Source organism: Chelonia mydas, chromosome 12 (assembly GCF_015237465.2).
Source record: "Chelonia mydas isolate rCheMyd1 chromosome 12, rCheMyd1.pri.v2, whole genome shotgun sequence".
Taxonomy (NCBI): Eukaryota; Metazoa; Chordata; order Testudines; family Cheloniidae; genus Chelonia; species Chelonia mydas.
Window position 1 is genome coordinate 7,596,740 of NC_051252.2, and position 20,098 is coordinate 7,616,837.

Sequence of the window (20,098 nt, forward strand, 5' to 3'; positions counted from 1 at the left end):
ACCAGCACGGAAGCACACCGGATTCAAACTGGCTTTGTACATGCTTTTGACCAAGCAACTTGATTGCTTGAATGCTTCCGGAAAGCGGTCACTAAAAGATAGTCTGACCACCCATTGTTGGGTTCAATGCAAGAACCGCTGGGTGAAATCTCTCGCCTGTGTTATACAGGAGGTCATGTTAAATTATCAGAACAGTGCTTTCTGGCTGTAAACTCTAGGAACCTCTGAAATCCTACATCTGTGCAAGTCTACAACCACAAAAACAAGAACCACCTCCCGCTGCTAGGAAATGGAATGACCCCTTTTGTTCACACGGTAGAGATCTGTGTTTTCATGCTGAAAATCCTAGGTAAGCCGTGTTGACGATCTATACGTGAGCACCACACCCTATCGTGAATGTGCAAAAGAGAGGCACATTTTGCCTGCATGCAAATGAACCAACGGAACAATCTGCTCCAGGCATGTGGTGGATTCTCCATCACGCCACGTGTTTCAATCAAGACTGGATGTCTTTCTAATAGAAACGTTCCAGCTCAAACACACGTGAATGGGCTTGATGCAGAGCTTACTGGGGAAAGTTCTCTGCCCCTGTGTTGTGCAGGAGGTTAGAGCAGACCACCACTCTTCTGGCCTTAAAATTATGAATCTCTGAACAACTAACCGGGGCCTATAAATAAGGCCCACCGTTTAAAAATATTTATTATAAACAATAAATCGCAAAAATACAATTGAGCACTAAAAAATAAGAAGACTCACTCGAGCTCTGATACGCTGCTACATTTCTTCAACACAGTGCACAACTTGTCCAGATCGCTGGGGGGGAAACCACTGTCTGTCAGCCTAAGAAAGAAAGCAACCCCCCACCGCACCCCAAATCGTGAGATAGGCTTAAAAATCATGAGATTTTAAAAAATAATAATTTTTAGGTTCTTTTCATTGCCTTCTGGTGTTTGAGCCTTTTGTTTATACTCAGGTCACATTTTCCAGCTTTTCTCTGTAAATATGAGGATTAGAAATGTACTTTTTCATACCTCCAGGAGCTGGGGGTTTTAAGAAACCCATGAAACTAATGATAAAATCATAAGAGTTGGCAATGTTGCCATAACCCAGAGGGTTAAACTGCATGTGACTGAAAGAGCGAGTTGTTCTACAAGAGACTTTCATAATCAGATTTAAAATGAGCTCTGCTTGGGAAACATTAAGGTAAATCAGCAACAGCCACACTGAATTCCAACTCAGCCCTCTGAATACAACCCTGCATAGCAGCCCAGCCCTGACCAGTGGATATGGCAGGGGGCCAGGTGACTGAGGTGCTATTCTGAGCTGCGTGACCTTGACCAAGTCACATCACTGTTTTGTGCCTCCGTTTCTCCATCTGTAAAATGGGGATAATACATGGATGAAAGTTATGGGTAAAAGCGCTATATGGACACTGAGCGTTATCATTTGCTAAGAGATGAGGCTGGCTCTTCTTTATCACTATTTATTTGTATTACAATAGCACATGGAGGTCCTCACTGAAACTGCCCCTGTGAACCCCATTGTTCTCATCGCAGTGCATACACATGGTGAGAGATCCTCACTGTCCCAAGGAGCTTTACGTTTAAACAGACAAAGGGTGAGATAAATAAAGGATGATTAGCCTCCTCAAACAGATCATAAAATATCAGGGTTGGAAGGGACCTCAGGAGGTCATCTAGTCCAACCCCCTGCTCAAAGCAGGACCAATCCCCAATTTTTGGCCCAGATCCCTAAATGGCCCCCTCAGGAACCAAGGCACAGAAAAACTAAGTGACTTGTCCAAGGTCACACAGGGAGTCTGTGGCAGGGCAGGGATTTGAACCCAGCTATCATGAGTGCTACTTGAGACCTATATTCAGATGCTCATCCTTCCTCTTGACATCCTGCAAGAGATATGAACACACGCTGACTTATACAGGTTTATATAGTCTGGATTAAATCCAGACTTGGGTTTGAGTCCAGGATCTTCTTGCAATGCATGTCCCAGAACAAGAGTAACTGACCAGCTCAGCAAAGCAAGTTCCCACCTCTGACCCGCTGGTTGAAATACTAACCACAGGCTGGTTTGGTGAATGAGATCTCATAACTAGACATCAAAGTGGGCTCTGGCAGGACTGCACAAGCACTGATCACAGAGCCGCCACTGCAGTGCATCCTAGACTTTACCCCCACACCAAGATAATAACGATAAACGATGAGACGTGACTCTTCCTTTCAACAGCCTCGTCAATGCTATTCACCATTTGAACTTGCATCAGAAATAGTTTTCTCAGCTGCAGACACCAAAGATTTCTGAACGCCCATGAAAAGCATCAAGCTACCTTATTTTCCTTGAGACCACAGACTTCTGGCTCTCACCTCCACCTGACTGGTCTCCACTACGAGAGGTATCCCTGTAACAATACACATGATCAGATCTGAACGTGAACTGTTCTCTGAAAAGACAAGGTGAAGAGAAGAACTCCAGGAGTCGTACGTAGGTAACCAGTCCACAGGGAGCACTCACCTCCACAAGAAGCCAGCGCAAAAAGCAGGACAAATTATGGGAAATATACATTCCTTTCCCTTGTTTGTAACGCCACCATGGATTTGCCACCATGATCTACCTCAAAGAGCTTGTCTCTGACCAGCTCATTTCCCTGCACTTGTCTAGCACTAGCCTATTCTTCCTTCCAGTGGTTAACCAAATACTTGTGAGAAGGGCTGTTTGAAATTTTTCCATCCAAACTGGTTTTGGGCAGAAATATGGGTTTTGACTGAACAAAGATTTTTGTGAAAAATGTCGGTCTTGCACGGAGAAATTTCCATTTTGGGGTCAAAAACAGAACACCCCAAAACTGAAATATTTTGATTCTAAAATGCCACTGTGGTGCATCATGGGAGTTGCAGTTCAGGTATCTTTTGTTCCCATTTTTCTCTAGGAGCTGGGCTCTCCAGTTGGACTGTATCTCCCATGATGCAACATGGGCAACTGCCATGATGCACTTGTCTCCCCTCACTAAGAAGGGGAGACCCTGGTGCATCATGGGAGATGTAGTCCAACCAGGAAGTCCAACTTATAGAGAACAGGAGCATAAGGCACCCGAACTACAACTCTCATGAGGCAAATGGCAGTATTTCAGAATCAAAATATTTTGAATTTTTTTTTGCCCAAACTTTCTGAGACCATAAACCTCATTTTCTGACCAGCTTGACTTGTGAGTTATGCATATGATGAGCCTAGAATTTACAGTAAGCTGAACTTGGGGCCATTCTATGTGAACATAGCTGTGAATCTGGTTTTGTAACTATTCGACCTGCCCTTCTGTTGTGTAGCACAGCTGTGTGGTGTTAAACAATTGCTACATTGATGACTTTTTATCTTAGCATAGTCTGCTATGCTTGGGGTCCTGTGGGATGAAAAGTGCTGTCGAGATGTAAGACATTATAATCAGGGTGTGGGGAAAGAGAGCGAGAGCAAGTAAACTGGGTAGGATGCTAAGAGAAAGCACCAAGATTTACAGTGAGTTGGGCAGCAGAGGGGAGACACTGTCAGGGTACACAGTGCACCCTAATGATCAACTAAATCATATGTTTGGATTCATTCCAACATGTAAATAACAGGACCATTTAAGGAACAGATCAGGGGGGATTAACATTTCAGCCATGCTCTGACTTGTGATCAGCACGGACTGATACACAGAACAAAGGGTCTGTTTCCATGTGATGTACCTGGAAAGGGTAGAAGGAAATTCTTTATCTCCTATAAACTTCAGGATTGCAGTCTGATGATGAAGGCTGTGGAAGAAAGAGATGACAAACAATGTCACAATCAGTTCACTGACTGTCACTAAGTTATATTTTATTTACTCTTGATAATATTGTGGGTTTTCTCAAAATCACTTAGTCATCACTTCAAAGGTCAATTAAAACATTACCCAAGACAGCAGTTCCAAGGTCAATTCAAATATTACCCAAGACAACCAGCTATCTCACATGACTATACTTGAGTCTAATTATGCAATATCAATTGAGTAGTTCAGGAACACTATCAAGGAAACGGTCCTGTTGAAGTTACTACACTTAACAACACAGAGTCTTGTCTACAGTAGGGAATTTTAGTCAGGGTTTAGTCTAAAATCCCCTGGTACTGATAGTATAAGAGGCAAAAAAGGGGTTTTATGCGGACTCTCTGAAATCTGATTACTGTATCTGATTCTCTGCTAAGGGTTATGGGAGTTTACCCTGAAAACCGCTGTTGATTCTGCAGGGTTATTCCTGCTAAATGGTACCGCTTTTAGCTATGAAGGAATACACAGCACTACAGAAATTCGAAGTGGATGGTCATTTAGTCCACGTCCTGCCAATACAAGAATATTCCCTGCCACATATTTTCAGTGCTTGTAAGGATAAATACAGATTGTGAAGCACTCAGATACTGTGCTCCGAAGGGTCATATAAGTACCGCCAGATAAACTAGATAGGCTAAAGGGGGCTATACAAGTGCCTTTAGATGAGACAGGTTAGACAGATGAGACAGATCAGCTGAGCACAATTTCCGGATCTGACTTTGCATACCTGGCTTCAAACTCCACCACATTCAAGCAGGTGTTCACGGCATTCAACAGACAGCAAACACCGTCCACAGATATCTGGTTGTTACTGACACTGAGAAAGAAAACAACCAGACAAGCAAAGGATTACCGACTGAAAAGCGTGTGTGCAATAACAGACCACGAAGGATGTCATTAGAGGGACATGATGAACATTGCTCTCACTGCTGGGTGGGGGGAACACCATGCACATTCTAACATTTAATTTTTTTAAGTGGTCGGGATGAAAACAGCTGGACCCAGTATTCTTGGGGACAAGGCATTTGATGCTGAACTTCTATATTCTGAAAGGATGAGACTCCGCTTCTGAATGCAATGTTAGAAGCATGTGAGCTACCTAAGATTTCAGAGGTTCCTGGGCCTTTGGCTGCTCCTCTGTATGGGGGTACGTCTCACAAGTTTTGGGGGTATGTCTCTTGCAAGTTTTGGTGACAAAACTTGCAAGTGTAGACAAGCCCCAAGAGAGGCTTGATTGGCTTCCTCCTGACTCAGTATTCCACCCATACTCCTATGAGAGGGCCAGGAAGGGTGTCAGCTTCTATGTACAACAGCCATCAACTTCATCACAGGGTAATTCGGGGGGTGTAAGGCAATACTTACTTCAACCGTTCGGAAATATGTACTTCGGGGAGACTCTCCACCAGCTCTCTGCAGCCTTCATCACCGAGTTGGTTACCTGATAAACTGAGGGATTTTTCCCATTAAAGAGGTTCATTTTGAACAGTGTAAATGACACCAGAATCTCATCCTCCTACTCCACGCTCCTCCTCTTGTTGCTTTTCTTTCTTGGCCTTCTTTCCTCTCCTGCACCTAACTCCCCTGCTTGGCCCCAGTAGAACTGTGCAAATGGATCTTTCAGTTTACTGGCAATTCCGAAAACAAAAACCTAAAACAAAATGGTTTCAGGTCGAACCAAAACTTTTTTTTTTTTTTTTTTTTAATTTTCAGAAAATTGAAAAGTTCAAAAAACGGTTCTGGTTGGGTCCAAGGAAACATTTCATTTCAACCATTTTGATTGTTTTTTTTTTAAATAAAAGTAAAGGACATTTTGAAACACCAAGTCATTTCAAACCAAGAACTCAAAATGTTTTGTTTTGAAAACTTTGAAACAAAATGTTTTGATTTTTTTTTAATTGTAGGTTTGTTTTTTTTAACCAAAACAATTTGGCAAAAACCACACGAATTCTCAAAATATTCCACTGTTTCCGAACCTGCATTCCCCCCCACCCCCCAAAATTGTTTCGGACAAAAACGTTCTCCCTGCTCTAGTTCCTACATGAAGCGACCTCAGGGGGGAAGCTCTCCCCTCAGTGAGTCCACTCTCTGCTTCACATTGCTTCCGTGTGTGCTCCAGCCCCAACAAGAACCCTACATTAAAGCATTTGGGGAGGGAATGCGAACCACAGAAGAACCACGTCAACGGGTGACTGCAGTCCTGATGGGAGGGGGAAAACACAGGGTAAGAAAGACCCTCTAACCCTTATCCCAGCCAGTCAATGGGAGAGCTGGGATTGGGGGCGAATCTAAATCTGTGGTGCTGAGCTGGGCTGGAGAATCACCTTGCCAGAGACATTAGATTTCCCTGAATTTCCTATTGCAAGCAGGTTACAATGAAATCTGTACAGCGAGACCCTGCCTGTGCAAAAAAAAAAGGGGGGACGGGGGCAGTAGCTGCTAGTCCCCGCAATGGGGGAGGGCAAAGAGTGCGGCCATGGCCCTACCTCTCCAGACCATCTAGCAGGGGTGGATGGCCTTGGAGGGGCATAAGGGCAGTGCAACAGGAATATCTGCCCTCTGTGCCCAAGAGTCCCGGGACATGCGTCTCCTCAAGCATCTAACAGACGTGCTCTAGTTCAAACAGGAATTAAGGCAGGGACATCCTATGGCCTATGTTATACAGGTGGTCAGAGCAGACCATCACAATGGATCCTTCTCTGACTCTATAAATGCCTTCCAGAGCTACTCCAGAGCAGCACTGTTCCCCGGGGGCACATGCATTTGCCTCCCCAGCAGAGCGTGGCCAACAATGCTATTTTAAAATAGGTGTCTCTGGTTACATTCCCGCAGAGCCAGAAGCTGGGGTTTAGGCACCCAACTCCCACTGAATCTCTTCGAAAATCCCAGCATGCCTAAACTCAGCTCAGCGTGGTGAGCCTTCCCCCCCTCGGGTGAGGAACACAGACTAGGCTGGTGATTTGACATGATGTCTCCCTCTCCCATCCCACCTGCTGCAAGATCAACATGAGAAGGGACCCTTAGAAAGAAACAGGATCTTTCCTGATGTACTTACTCCACTTCCAAGAAGTGGGCGCAGTCCCTGAGAAGAGCAGCAATCTCCACTGCATGTTGTGAATTGAGGCTGCAGTCCTGTAATCTACGGAGAGGAAGATTAGAGTAAATGAGCGGCGAAGAGACAGACAGAGCAGGAAGTGATATCAGAGTGCTGACAGTTCTCGCATCCCTCTCGAGATTTAGGGAGAATTCACATCTGGGATAAATGCAGAGAGAGCCAGTGGATGGGGGAGCAGACTGGGAGTCATCAGATCTGGATTCTGTTCCCGGCTCTGCCAGTGATGGGTCTGGGTGACCTCGGGCAAGCCACTTCACTCCTCTTGTGCCTCAGTTTCTCTAGTTGTAAAATGAGGATAAGACTTTGTAAGGAGCTCTGAGAGCCTTCGTTGACAAGTGCTATGAGAGTGCAAAATTTTATTGCATAGCAAAGTTTCACCATCCTCCCTACAAGGAAGGGAAGCATTATCATTCCCATTTTACGAGTGGGGGAAACTGAGGCACAGAGCAACACTAACTGTAGGTTGTGAGAAAAGGCCTTCGCTTTTATGCGGTTTAAATTTGCTTCATTTCAACTTCATTCTCCGTGCCTGTGTTCCCATATTAGGAGAAAAGTGACTTCTCTTTCTGAATCCCAGGCAGGAGGCCTTGGAAAGAGGAGGTAGCTGTTTACTTTAAAAGCCACGTTGAGAGGGAGGGAGCAGTAGAAAAACTCAAATTAGATTCTTTGATCAAAACAAAATGGTTTTTGGAACATAATCTTTGTTTTCAGCAGACGCAGCAGCAGTTTAGGTCCCTAGACTGTGATTCCTTCTTGGCAGGGATAGTCTCTTCTAGGGAGGTTTATGGTGCCCAGCACATGGGGCCCTGATCCTAACTGGGGTTTTGGGGGGCTACCAGAATATAAATACTTAATTATAATAATACCGATGATGAGAAAGAGTGACTGATAGCAACACTCAGATATTACGGTGATGAGTGATAAGACCCTAGATAGGATTGAATAGACAAAGTGCCCCGATATGTCTTCTCTATACTATTTATTACCGTGTGTATCTTTATCACCTGATACCAGCCGATTCTGTGATTCCAACGCCCACCATCCCATGGAGGTGAGGGGAAGCAGGCTGGCTGCTTCCCAGTGCTCACAGCCCTCTCCTGACACAAGTGAAGGGTCTGCTGGGCAAGTGCATGGCATGACAACATTGTGATACAAACTTCCCCGTGACAACATGACAGCACAATGGACCGTTGTAAAACCACATCAGGTGAGCCCAGCTCACAGTAACTGGGGGCGATTGGTTTGGACAGCCTGGGATTTTTATATTTTAATCAGTCACCCACCTCCATTTCTAATCGGTCTAAAAGAATAATAAAACAACAAACAATCCCTCTGAATGTAATGATTAATACGATGGCTGCTTTGCCTTTGTGTGGAACCTGTTCTCTGAGGATCTCAGTTAACCCATGGAAACTCAGACATATTTCTATGAACAGGAAGATGAGATTAAATGAGCTGAGTAGAGACAGAACAAGGGACTGATATCAACTGTCAACAGGCACTTATAGCATCCATCCCTCTCTAGATCCATCGAGAATTCCCCCTTTTGAATGAATATAAACAGGCAGAGGGATCGGCTACTGGCTTGTGAGTCAGGGGAGTTGAGTTTTATTCTTAGCTCTGCCTCTGACAGTTATGTGAGCATGGGCAAGTCACTTGACCTCTCTGTGCCTCAGTTCCTCTACATAATGAGAATACTTTTGTACAAGTCTTTGAGATCCTTACAGGAAAAATGCTACGTGAGTTCAAACTACTATTATATAACAAAGTCACACAATTCCCCCTGTGATGTGGGTAATCATTATCCTTCCCATTTTACAAATGGGGAAACTGAGGCACAGAGCAGAAGGCTATGTGTAAGTTTTGAGAAAAAGTACTTCCTTTCATCAGTTTTAAATTTTCTCTCTTTCAACTTCACTGACTATCCCCTTGTCCTTGTAATACGAGAGGGTGATCACAAGTGCCTGAGCTACATTCTCTATGCCGTCTATTATTCTGTGTATCTTTATCATCCAACACCAGCCACAGTGACCCTAATGCTCTGCGAGTCCATCTCACGTCGCCATATGGAGGTGAGGGGAAGCGGGCTGGCTGCTTCCCAGTGCGCGCCTAACCCTCTCCTGCCACAAGTGCAGGTCTGCTGAGCTAGTGTCATGGCACGATGACATCGTGATACAAACTTCCCCACGACAACGTGACATCACAACAGAACACTGTAAACCCATGTCTGCTGAGCTCACTCACAATAACTTGGGGTCATTGGTTTAGGTAGGCTGGGATTTTTGTATTTGAACCACTTACCCAGCTCTATCTCCAATTGTTCTTAAAGAATAATAAAACAATAAATCCCCCTGCATTTAATGTTTAATAACAATTAGAATACCAAGCACTTTTCATCCATAGATCTCAAAGTGTTTTACAAAGGAGGTCAGACTCATCATCATTAATATGACTTGTGTGCAATCTTTCAGCTGAGGGCCTCAATCAACCCGTGGACATTTAAATACATTTCTAAGAACAGAAAGATTGGATTAAATGACAAGAATAGCAAACTGAACAGGGAACTGATTTCAACTCCCAATGGGCCCTTCTAGGAATTAGCCCTTTCTCGACCCAGAGGGAATTCACATTTGGAATAGTCAGGCAGAGGGGCTCAGTGGATGGGGTACAGGACTGGGAGAAAGGAGATCAGTTGTTTTTCTCCCTATAAAGTGGTCATAATCCTTCTGTAAAGTACTTGGGAATCTTTAAAGGCAAAGTGCTACAGGAGAGCAAAATGTTATTATATCGTTGTCTCACACCCACCGCTATGATTTATCATCCCCAGTTTACAAATGGGGAAAAAGAGGCACAGGGAAGTAAATGATTTTGCCAAAGTCACTCAGGGAGTTAATTGCCAAGCAGGTGATAGAACTCAGGAGTCCAGATTCACAGATACACTCACTTCCAGCCGTCTAACTTGCAGGAGGGTGGTGCTGTGACACAACTGTGCTAGGGAACCAGCAAAGACACTTGGAATAAAGTGACAGGTTTCAGAGTAACAGCCGTATTAGTCTGTATTCGCAAAAAGAAAAGGAGGACTAGTGGCACCTCAGAGACTAACCAATTTATTTGAGCATAAGCTTTCGTGAGCTACAGCTCACTTCATCGGATGCATCCGATGAAGTGAGCTGTAGCTCACGAAAGCTTATGCTCAAATAAATTGGTTAGTCTCTAAGGTGCCACAAGTACTCCTTTTCTTTTTGGAATAAAGTGCTGTCTGTTACTGTCATGGACTCCAGTTTTGGCTTCCTGATCCAGGTCGAGCTTGCCATCTGCTGGCCAATCAGTGTCATTTTTGTAACACTGCTGCCCCCTGAATTTAGTGCTGGTGAAACATGCTGGATTTAATAGGAATGAACATGGCAGGTCAGACCCATGGTCCACCTAATGTGGTACCCTGTCTCTGATAGTGGCCAGCACCAGCTCCTACAGAGAAAGTAGCGAGAAACTGTGAAGTAGGTCTTTATGCAATAGCCAACTCCTAGGGAAATTTTCTTCATAACCCCTGCAGTTAGAAGGTGGCTTTTGCTCTGATGCAGGAGGGTTTTTCTCCCCTGCGCAAAGCTTGTTTAAAAAAATCCTTACTGTTGTAAATCTGGATGCTCTCATTATCCTTATAACTATCCAATCCATTTTTACTCCTGCTAAGCTCTTGTCCCCTCGGTTATAGATAGTGGCAGGGAATTCCACAGGCTAACTGTATGCTGTGTTAAAGAGTTTTTCTTTTCATCAGGTTAAAATTTGCTGCATTCAATTTCATGGAACGTCCCCTTGTTCTTGTATTGTGAGAAAGGGCAGATATAATCCCCAGGCTACCTTCTTTACACATGCCATCCATTCTCCTCTTTATCTTTTCATGCCAGCCATGATGACCACAGTGCTCTGAGAGTCCATCGCCCATCATCACGTGGAGGCGAGGGGAAGAAAGTCGGTGGCTTCCCAGTGCACACAGCCCTTTCCTGCCACAAGTGCAGGCTCTGCTGGGCTGGTGTCACGGCATGGTGACATTGTGATGCAAACTTTCCCACGACAACATGTGATGTCACAATGGAACATTGTCAAACCATGTCTGCTGGGGCCCTCATTTGGACAGGCTGGGATACTTTTAATTCCTAACCATTTATCCAGCCCTATTTCAAACCATTCTTCAATAGTAATATCCTCTGCCTTTAAGGACTAAGGTGGCTGTTACTTTGCCCATCTGTGCAACCTGTCACAGGAAGATCTCTATTCACCCATAGACTTTTTAAATATATTTCTTTTACCGTAACTTCATATTTCTTATTTGAGTAGCATTTTCCTTTTTATGTTCCCTTCTCCTCAGATTTGGTGATCTGCAAAGAAACAAAATATTTACCGGCCTTTGAAACTCCATCATGAGACATTTGCGCTGTTGAGAATATTTTCCAGCTACACTGTGGGATACAGTATGCACAGGGAAGGAATAAAGCTTTGTTGGAAGAAGTCACTGACAGTGCATTTACACTGCAGCAGGGGGTGTAATTCCCAGCTTGGGTAGGCGAACTTGCGCTAGCGTTGATCGAGTTAGTGTGCTAAAAGCAGTGTGGCTGCAGTGGCATGGGCAGCAGGACGGGTTAGCCGTTCTGAGTGCATACCTAGAGTCTCAGATAGGCTTATACTTAGCCCATGCCTCCCACCACCCACATTGCTATTTTTAGCATGCTAGACCGATCAAAGCTAATGCACGTATGTCTACCCCAGCTGCAGTGTAGATGTAGCTTGAGTCTCTTTCCAGGATTCAGTTCTCTGGCCCAGCGTTGCCGTAGTGCGGCTGCATGGGAGTTAGGAGGCTAAGGATTGCTCGTTGCAAATGAAAACGTTCAACTACAGAGCACAGCATGTGATGAAAGGTGCTTTCCGGCTGGGGCATTTTCAGACTGATCCTCTAAGAGAAAAACAAGGACTCGTATTTCGCTTGGTATTTACTGACCTAGGGCTAAATCCATGCTGTCCCCACGCATACGCAGAGGCATGAAAAGAGGCAACCAAGCAAGGTGCAAGACGTGTTGCACCCTATTTATGCCCCCACCCCCTAAAGAAAAAATCAACATGGCCGGGATTCAGAATTGCCTTGCAACCTCTACTGTCATTTACTCCCATGCAAAATGCTACCATTCTGGATTAACAGTTTTACATTCCCTTTTCACAGGTGTAAATGACTGCACGGGGTGCAGGGGAATTATGTCCCATTTCTCAGTGGTGGATTTAGAGGTAGTGGGGCCCTGTGCACAACTTCATTTTCAGTCCCCCCCCTCGGGACCCAGCCAAGAAAAAGAACATTCTCTTTGATCTCTCCCCCATTTTTCATTCTTTTTTTCTTCATCCTCCTCCTATAAGTAATGGGAAGAAAATGAAAATAAAGTGAGGTACCTTGATTGGTGCAGACGGTTGGGGTGCAGGAGGGGTATGGGGGGCGGGCTCTGGGAGGAAGTTTGGGTGTGGGGTGCAGGGTCTGGGCTGGGGCAGGGGGTTGGGATGCGGGAGAGGGGTAAGGGGGGTGGTGCTTACCTTGGGCGGGGCAGCTCCCAAAGCACAGTTTCCGGCCAATGGGAGTTGCAGAGTCGGTGCTCGGGGCGGGGGCAGCGTGCAGAGACACTCCCCCAGGGGCCACAGGAACATGCTGGCCACTTCTGGGAGTGAAGCGGTGCAGAGGGAGGGAGGCAGAGAGGACGGGCCCCACACCACTCCCGGAAGTGGCTGGCTGCTGGCATGTCTCTGCACGCCCCTTGTGAGGAAGGGGACAGCGGATCTCCTCCACCAGGGGCACGCAGAGACGTGCCAGCAGCCAGCCACTTCCAGGAGTGGTGTGGGGCCACCAGCCATGGCATGCAGGCAGCCTGCCTGCCTGAGCCCTGCTGCACCGCTGGCCGGGACTCGGGGGCAGGTTGTCAGATATTAGTTGGGGATTGGTCCTGCTTTGAGCAGGGGATTGGACTAGATGACCTCCTGAGGTCCCTTCCAACCCTGATATTCTATGATTCTATGATATTTGTTCTGCATTTTGGGGCCCCCCTGTCACTGGGGGCCCCGTGCCACCGCACGGTTTGTTTAATGGTAAATCCGCTCCTGCCATTTCTGGAGCCAGCAGTCACCAGTGTCCATGGTAGAAATGACTATTATTTGAATCAGAATTCCCTTAAATACTCACAACTCCAAGATCAATTTCTCACCTTGGGACTTTTCTGGACTGGCCAGAAAAATATATCATGATGGTGTCCTTCCTGCAAGCAAAATACAACACACTATTAGGTTAAATGCTAAAGGATTAAACTTCTTATGCAGCAATGCTCAATAGGGGCCTGGGTCTGCTCTCCTTGAAATGGACGGCAAAGCTCCCATTCAATTCAGTGGGGCTGAATCAAGCCTTAGAAACGTGCTGCTCTCAGAGCTCTTAAGCTTATGAAGCAAAAGGGAATACTGCAGTGGATGTTAATCAAAAGAATCACTGGTCTCAGCAAGGCTGGCCGGAAGCTTAGGCAGACTGCTTCTTGGGGTTCCCCTTCTCTAGATACATCTCTCATGAAAATAGGAGATCATTCCACTGATTGATCCAAAATGCCACAATTTACGGCAGCGATTTGGCCCTTTGTCCAGCTGTGGCATGGAGCAGAATAACACAAATGTTTTCTGCAAGACAAGTTATAAGAAGGGTCAGCAGTGATTCAGTCTCACGTGTATTGCGCGGAGAAACTTGGAAAAAAGCTAACCGTGTCCAACATGACTTCATTAGAGCTATACTAGGGATTCATCTGGCTCCTGGAGTTTACACGTGGATGTGAACTAGTTGTCAGATCTGTAATTTAAGTCTCCACTTTACCCAATATCTTGGACATGTGATAATATCAAAACCATTGTTCAAAGACATATCAAGTGCACAGCAATGCAAAGTGTTGCTTTTCCAGTGATTTTCGCTGGTTTATGACTCATTTGCACAGACAAGGCATCTCACCGTGTAGATATTGCATGTTTTAAAAACAGAGTTTAAATTATGTTACATATACATTTTACATTGAAAAATCAATGTGTGAAATGAACATGTAAAAATCAATGCCTTAATAATTCCATATTGTATAATGTAACTGAATCAAACTCCATGTTTCAACTTGTCAATAAGAGGAGAGACTGGAACTCAATTTGCACCAATCTTTATTAAGGAGCAATTCTACTGAAAAGAGAAGTCAATTTTTAAAGTCAACAGTTAGAGAAATAAAGTGTATATTTCCATAGCATATATTACCAGTACCTTATATGTAGTTCAGTAACATTTGGACAAGTAGTGGCTCCCTTCGCCAAAGTAAGAACAGACTTCACCGAAATATCATTATGGCTTAAACTGTGGATAATAGTCAGAGCATCATAATATCAGCTGCTTGTATTTGATAGTAAGTCTCTTTTATTTAATACACAATCACTGCTTCTCAACACAAACACACACACACATGCACACACGCACATCTAATGGATTTGTTGACCATTTAAACTATACTGTTTGTTTTCAGCCAACAGACATTTCTGTCTGTTCGCAATTGTCATAAATATAAAGGGAAGGGTAAACACCTTTAAATCCCTCCTGGCCAGAGGAAAAACCTTTTCACCTGTAAAGGGTTAAGAAGCTAGGATAACCTCGCTGGCACCTGACCAAAATGACCAATGAGGAGACAAGATACTTTCAAAGCTGGGGGGGGAGGTGAGGAGAAACAAAGGCTCTCTCTGTCTGTGTGTTGCCTTTGCCAGGACCAGAGCAGGAATGCAGGTCAGAACTCCTGTAAAGGGTTAATAAGCAATCTAGTTAGATATGCATTAGATTCTGTTTTGTTTAAATGGCTGATAAAATAAGTTGTGCTGAATGGAATTTATATTCCTGTTTGTGTGTCTTTTTGTAACTTAAGGTTTTGCCTAGAGGGATTCTCTATGTTTTGAATCTGATTACCCTGTAAAGTATTTACCCTCCTGATTTTACAGAGGTGATTCTTTTACTTTTTCTTCAATTAAAATTCTTCTTTTAAGAACCTGATTGCTTTTTCATTGTTCTTAAGATCCAAGGGTTTGGGTCTGTGTTCACCTATGCAAATTGGTGAGGATTTTTATCAAGCCTTCCCCAGGAAAGGGGGTGTAGGGTTTGAGAGGATTTTTGGGGGGAAAGATGTTTCCAAGCGGGCTCTTTCCCTGTTATATATTTGTTAGACGCTTGGTGGTGGTAGCAATAAAGTCCAACAGAAAAAGGTAAAATAGTTTGTACCTCGGAGAAGTTTTAACCTAAGCTGGTAAAAATAAGCTTAGGGGGTTTTTCATGCAGGTCCCCACATCTGTACCCTAGAGTTCAGAATGGGGAAGGCACCGTGACAGCAATTCAATTCTATTTTATGGACCCTTTCAAATGCAACTGCTGCCCCTGAGTTCAGAATCAGGGACACTTGATAGATCTATAGGATAATAAAATAGTTATGCACCATTTTCTGCTAAACAAAACACTTATTAATAATGTAGGTGATACAGCTGCAATATCATAGGAATTTATGATAAAATATTTAATACATACAGTACATTTTTCATAGTCTGCTGCAGCAAAATAACAGATGTAAGTACAGCACTTTAAAGGAATACAGTCAAGATAAAAATCTTATGCTTAAAAAAATCTAACCTGTTACTAGTAAAACTCAAAGGATTTTTTAAAAATATCATTTACTTTATTTATGCTGCTTATTTAAGTTTTGGACTTCACTCAACTTAGAACATAAGACCCTGATCCTGCAAACACTTTTGCATGGGCATAAATTGACTCCAACGGACATCAGTGGAATTGCTCACGAGTAAAGTTATGCACATGTGTAAGAGTTTGAAGGAACAGGCCCTAAAATTAGCTTGGTCTTTTTGGTAACTTTCACTCTCTTCTTTTTTCAGTTGAAAACTTGTTTCACTGAAGGCTCTTGTGCATTATGAGGCCAATGCTGTTGTGTCAGGGTTTCCACTTTCCAGCCTGGCAGAGGCATGTTTGACTCCGATCCTTCTTCCCCCTCACCATACTTGCATACACAAGTACATCCCAAGAAAACATTTTTATTCATATTAGGTTTAGTAAAACCTTGAGGCTGGGGATTATTTTCTTTTTTAATGAAATCTAACTGTACATAGCTTCCTAGATATTAAAACCAGGAGGGACTATCAGATTATTCCCATCAAATTTCATCATGTTACTCCCATTCTGAGCCCAGTAGCTTGTGTTTGGCTAAAGCAGCTCTTCTAGGAAGGCAACCAGTTTTGATCTAGAGACTTCAAAACTCCTCTTGAATTCACTGTTTCCTTTGGTAGCTTGTTCTAATGGTTAATGGAAGGGGCCTCAGGCATTGACTGTGTCTCGGCCTTTCCTGTTCCCCAGTGGCACACAACAGTTTAGTCTCCTGAGAACTAAAATGCTTTGCTTTAATTGAAGTCATTGGGCTCCATGATGTAGTGGTATTTGGGTGGAATTTGAGGATCTGTGGTCCAATCTTTTCAGTGCTGTGGGCCAGAGGCTAGTTTGGGGCACCTCCGCAGGCCACACCCAGGAATATGTGCTCTACAAAATGGCGTGCTCCATGCGGCGTGACCTCACACGTATTGTAATGGTGAAGTCCCACTGTGCAGAGAACACCATTTTGCAGAGCAGGTCTGCTACAAGTGGGGGCAGACACAGTTGGGGGCTGGACAAAATCATCCCACAGGCCAGCCCAAGGGCTGCAAGTTGGACTGCCCACCTCCCTGTGAAAAATTTGTGCCCCTGACTGACCCCAGGGACTGCCGACATTACTTCCTGACCTCATGTTGACCCTAAACTACTTGACCCTTTGACGGGATGATTTGCTTCTTCAGAGATGATATTTGCAATGGGCTTAAGTCATTAAATCTCTTACTTACTCAATCATCTTTAACTTTTCCACTCTGGAAAGCATTTCAATCATCTTCCCCATGTCTTGGTCCCTCAGTCGATTGTCTTGCAAGCTGCAAATCAGTTTGCCTGGTTAATATCCCCCACAAATAATTCTCAGCTGATTTTAAAAGCATCGCTCGCCCCCAATAACGCGGGTCACTTACTTTATTTCTTCAAGCTGAAGGCAGTTTGGAAAGACTTGTGCCAGGCCAGTTAGCCCCAGGGCAGTGATGCTACCACCAGTTAATCTGAAAAAACACAAAGCAGATCGAAAATGTCGGATCAATACAAATCCGCCAGACTCGTGGCAGAAACAGTGTCTGGGATGTCCCTGGGTTCCACGTCCAACATGTGACCAGGAGGAAGATGCAGGGGCATGTGGCCTGATTCTGCTCTCAGTCAATGGAAGTTATGCCCCTGGGGACAAAGGGCAGAACTGGGCTCCAGCACCATCACTTTGCTGTGCATCCATCGCAGCTTGCAGGAATTTGAGTCCATTCAATTTCCCTGCTTTTCAGTCTCTTAACATGCAGGGGAAAGCTGCAGGAAGTAGAGAGGAAAATACATCCCAAACTGCTTCCAAACAAAAGCTCCACAGAGCCAAAATGGAGCTCTTCATCTTTCCCACCCTAAACCCTGTCCACTCCCTTCTTTCTCCAGCACCATGAACAGCCCCCTCAGTGTCACTCAGCCCCATAACTAAGGCTAAGATTTAGTCACAGGTATTTTTGGTAAAAGTCATGGACAGGTCACTGGCAATAAATAAAGATTCATGGCCCGTGACCTATCCATGACTTTTACCAAAAATACCCCTGATTAAATCTCTATTTCTGGGGAGCTGCTGCTCCGGGGGGCCCCCCTTCAGTGCTGAGGGTTGACTGCCCCCGGCTGCTGTTCCCTGGGGAATCACTCTCCAGACAGCTTCCAGGCACCTCTGGGGATGCTGCTCCAGCCACCTCGGGACTGCTGTTGCTCGGGCGGTCCCCAGGGCGCCCCAGGACCGCTGCTTGAGCACTCCCTGGAGCCAGCCGCACCGGCAGCTGCTCACACAATCCCCAGAGCCAGCTGCCCGGGGCCTCCCGAGGAGAGGCCAGTGTGGCTGGCCCTAGGGACCTGCCGAGCAGCTGGCCCTGGGTTGCGCCAACAGCAGCCGGTGCGGCTGGCCATGCGGTGCCTGTGCAGTCAGCCACACCAGCCGCTGCGGAAGCCACGGAGGTTGTGGAAAGCCATGGAATCTGTGAGAGAATCGCAGCCTTCCCCGTAACCCACGCATGGTCTTCTACTTGGCCCTCTCCCTCGGCCTTCAGGCCAGCCATCTCGAAGGGCCTGTCTACACTTACAGCGCTCGGGTACACACAGGCGGCGGGTGTAAGACGCCAGGGGAGGCTAAGTTGCCCCAATCAGCCTGCCTGCCACCTTTGGCACACGCTGCCGCCGAAAGGCTGGGCGCCCTGGCTGTGGCCCCACCCGCGCTCTGCCCCGAGGCCCTGGTCCCGCTCGTCCTCTTTCTTCCAGGCCCTGCCTCGTCCTGTCCCCACTCCGCCCGCATGGGTGGAGGTGAAGAGGCATGTGCGAGCAGCTGGCTGGCCGACGGGCAATGGGCGGGTGAGTGGCCGGCAGCTGGCTCAGCTGGCTGACCGGCAGGTGGGTTGTGGGGGCCTGAGGGAGGCAGCAAAGCAGCACAAGCGGCAGGCAGGGGGTCCTCGCGGATGGGGCGAAGAGGCACAAATGGCGGAGGGGGGGGCCTCGCAGGGCCGGGGACGGAGCCTGGGCGGAGCTTCCAGGGGAGGAGGCTGAGCAAGGGCGGGCCTCAGGGCGGGGCCACCGTCCGGGGGCTCACAGCCTCCCCACATGGAGGAGTCATGCACCACCGATGCTGGTTCCCCTGCACCGCTGCAGCGCGTGTGGTGAAGACGCTCTATGCCGATGGGAGAAAGCTCCATCGAGTTAGAAAAACCAGCCCCGCGAGCGGCGGAAGCTACATTGGCGGGAGAAGTTCTCCCGCCAACACTATGCACACTACGCTTATGCCAGCGTGACTTAAGTCGCTTGCGGGGGTGGAATAGTCACACCCCTGAGCAACATAAGTTGTGGCAACATAAGTGGTAGTGCAGACATAGCCTAAATCTCACCACTTCTTCCTGCATGACATCTCTAAGATCCCATCCTTCCTCTCCATCCACTCAGCTAAAACTCTCGTCCAGGCCCTCGTCCTCTCACGTACACTCTTTGCGGCAAGGGCTAGCTCTTTGTTCTGTGTTTGTACAGTGCCTTGCACAATGGGGCCCTGATCCAGGTGCTACCAGAATGCAAATGTAGCACTCCTTGCAGGCAAAGCATGGCTCTGCAGTGCCTTGCCTCAGTTTCCCCTCTCACAGGGCCCCTCGAGAACTTCACACAGTCCAAAAGGTAAAAACCAAATTCCCTTGCTGGGGTTCTACTTTATTAAGTCTAAATAAACTTGAAATAAAATCTGCCTAGCATGTAGTTTCTCCCCTCTGATTCAGATGGTAGCCCAGACCTCAGCTCAGGGAGGTAGGGGAAAGAATGACAGAGTTACTAGAAGGGTTCCTGAAGAAAGTGACTGCGGAAGAAGCTGCAGGAGATGTTGCTGAGAGCCCAGTCATAAAAAATGGGGAACTTGATGGAATAATTAAAATGTGTAAAATGGAAGTCAACTGTATTACTTATTGTAAACTTTAGTGCCCGGGTTTGCCCGCTGTGCAATCCTGTCAGGAAAGAACGAGGTTGCATTCACACTGATTTCTTTTACTTTACGTGATCAAGTGAAGGAGTAAGGCTAATGTTTGCAATTAAGCATGCTTATGCTATCAAGGTAGTGCTGAAGAGGCACTGAAACCACACAGTGTGTATATAAGGACACTTGGCCGCAGAGTGGAATAATCACAACTGTTCAGCTCAGTCATGCATACCAAGGTCCTACTGTGGTTGTTAAAACAAGGAGAAGAGGCATGGAATATTTATACAGCTGTTCCGGCCTTCTGGAGAACAACAGTTCTTGAAGGGACTTTGTATTGTATAATGGACTGTTAAAACATGTTTAAAGAGCACCAAAGATTACAAAGAGACTTTATATAAATTATATGAACTTTAAACTGGACATTTCAGCAGCTAGCTTGATGTTGATGGAAAAACTGCAAATTA

At 45.8% G+C, this 20,098-nt stretch overlaps 1 protein-coding gene across 21 annotated transcripts in view; it reads right to left on the reverse strand.

Moving 5' to 3' along the window:
• NLRC5 (NLR family CARD domain containing 5) overlaps positions 1-20,098 on the reverse strand; it is an 88,259-nt gene that overhangs the window by 40,348 nt on the left and 27,813 nt on the right. For 19 of the 21 annotated variants that reach the window (XR_006285101.1, XM_037877411.2, XM_037877413.2 and 16 more), the window contains 11 exons: positions 17,098-17,181; positions 16,921-17,004; positions 14,270-14,359; positions 13,197-13,247; positions 11,271-11,339; positions 6,904-6,987; positions 5,214-5,297; positions 4,579-4,668; positions 3,733-3,798; positions 2,343-2,414; positions 757-840 (listed from right to left, as the gene is read on the reverse strand). Coding sequence is in view for 20 of the 21 variants with exons in the window: in XM_037877411.2 (XP_037733339.1) it covers positions 757-840; positions 2,343-2,414; positions 3,733-3,798; positions 4,579-4,668; positions 5,214-5,297; positions 6,904-6,987; positions 11,271-11,339; positions 13,197-13,247; positions 14,270-14,359; positions 16,921-17,004; positions 17,098-17,181 (858 nt within the window). In the remaining variant the exon portion in view is untranslated. The remainder of the gene's footprint in view (positions 1-756; positions 841-2,342; positions 2,415-3,732; positions 3,799-4,578; positions 4,669-5,213; positions 5,298-6,903; positions 6,988-11,270; positions 11,340-13,196; positions 13,248-14,269; positions 14,360-16,920; positions 17,005-17,097; positions 17,182-20,098) is intronic. The other 2 variants (XM_027832758.3, XM_043525995.1) reach the window with 1 other exon arrangement.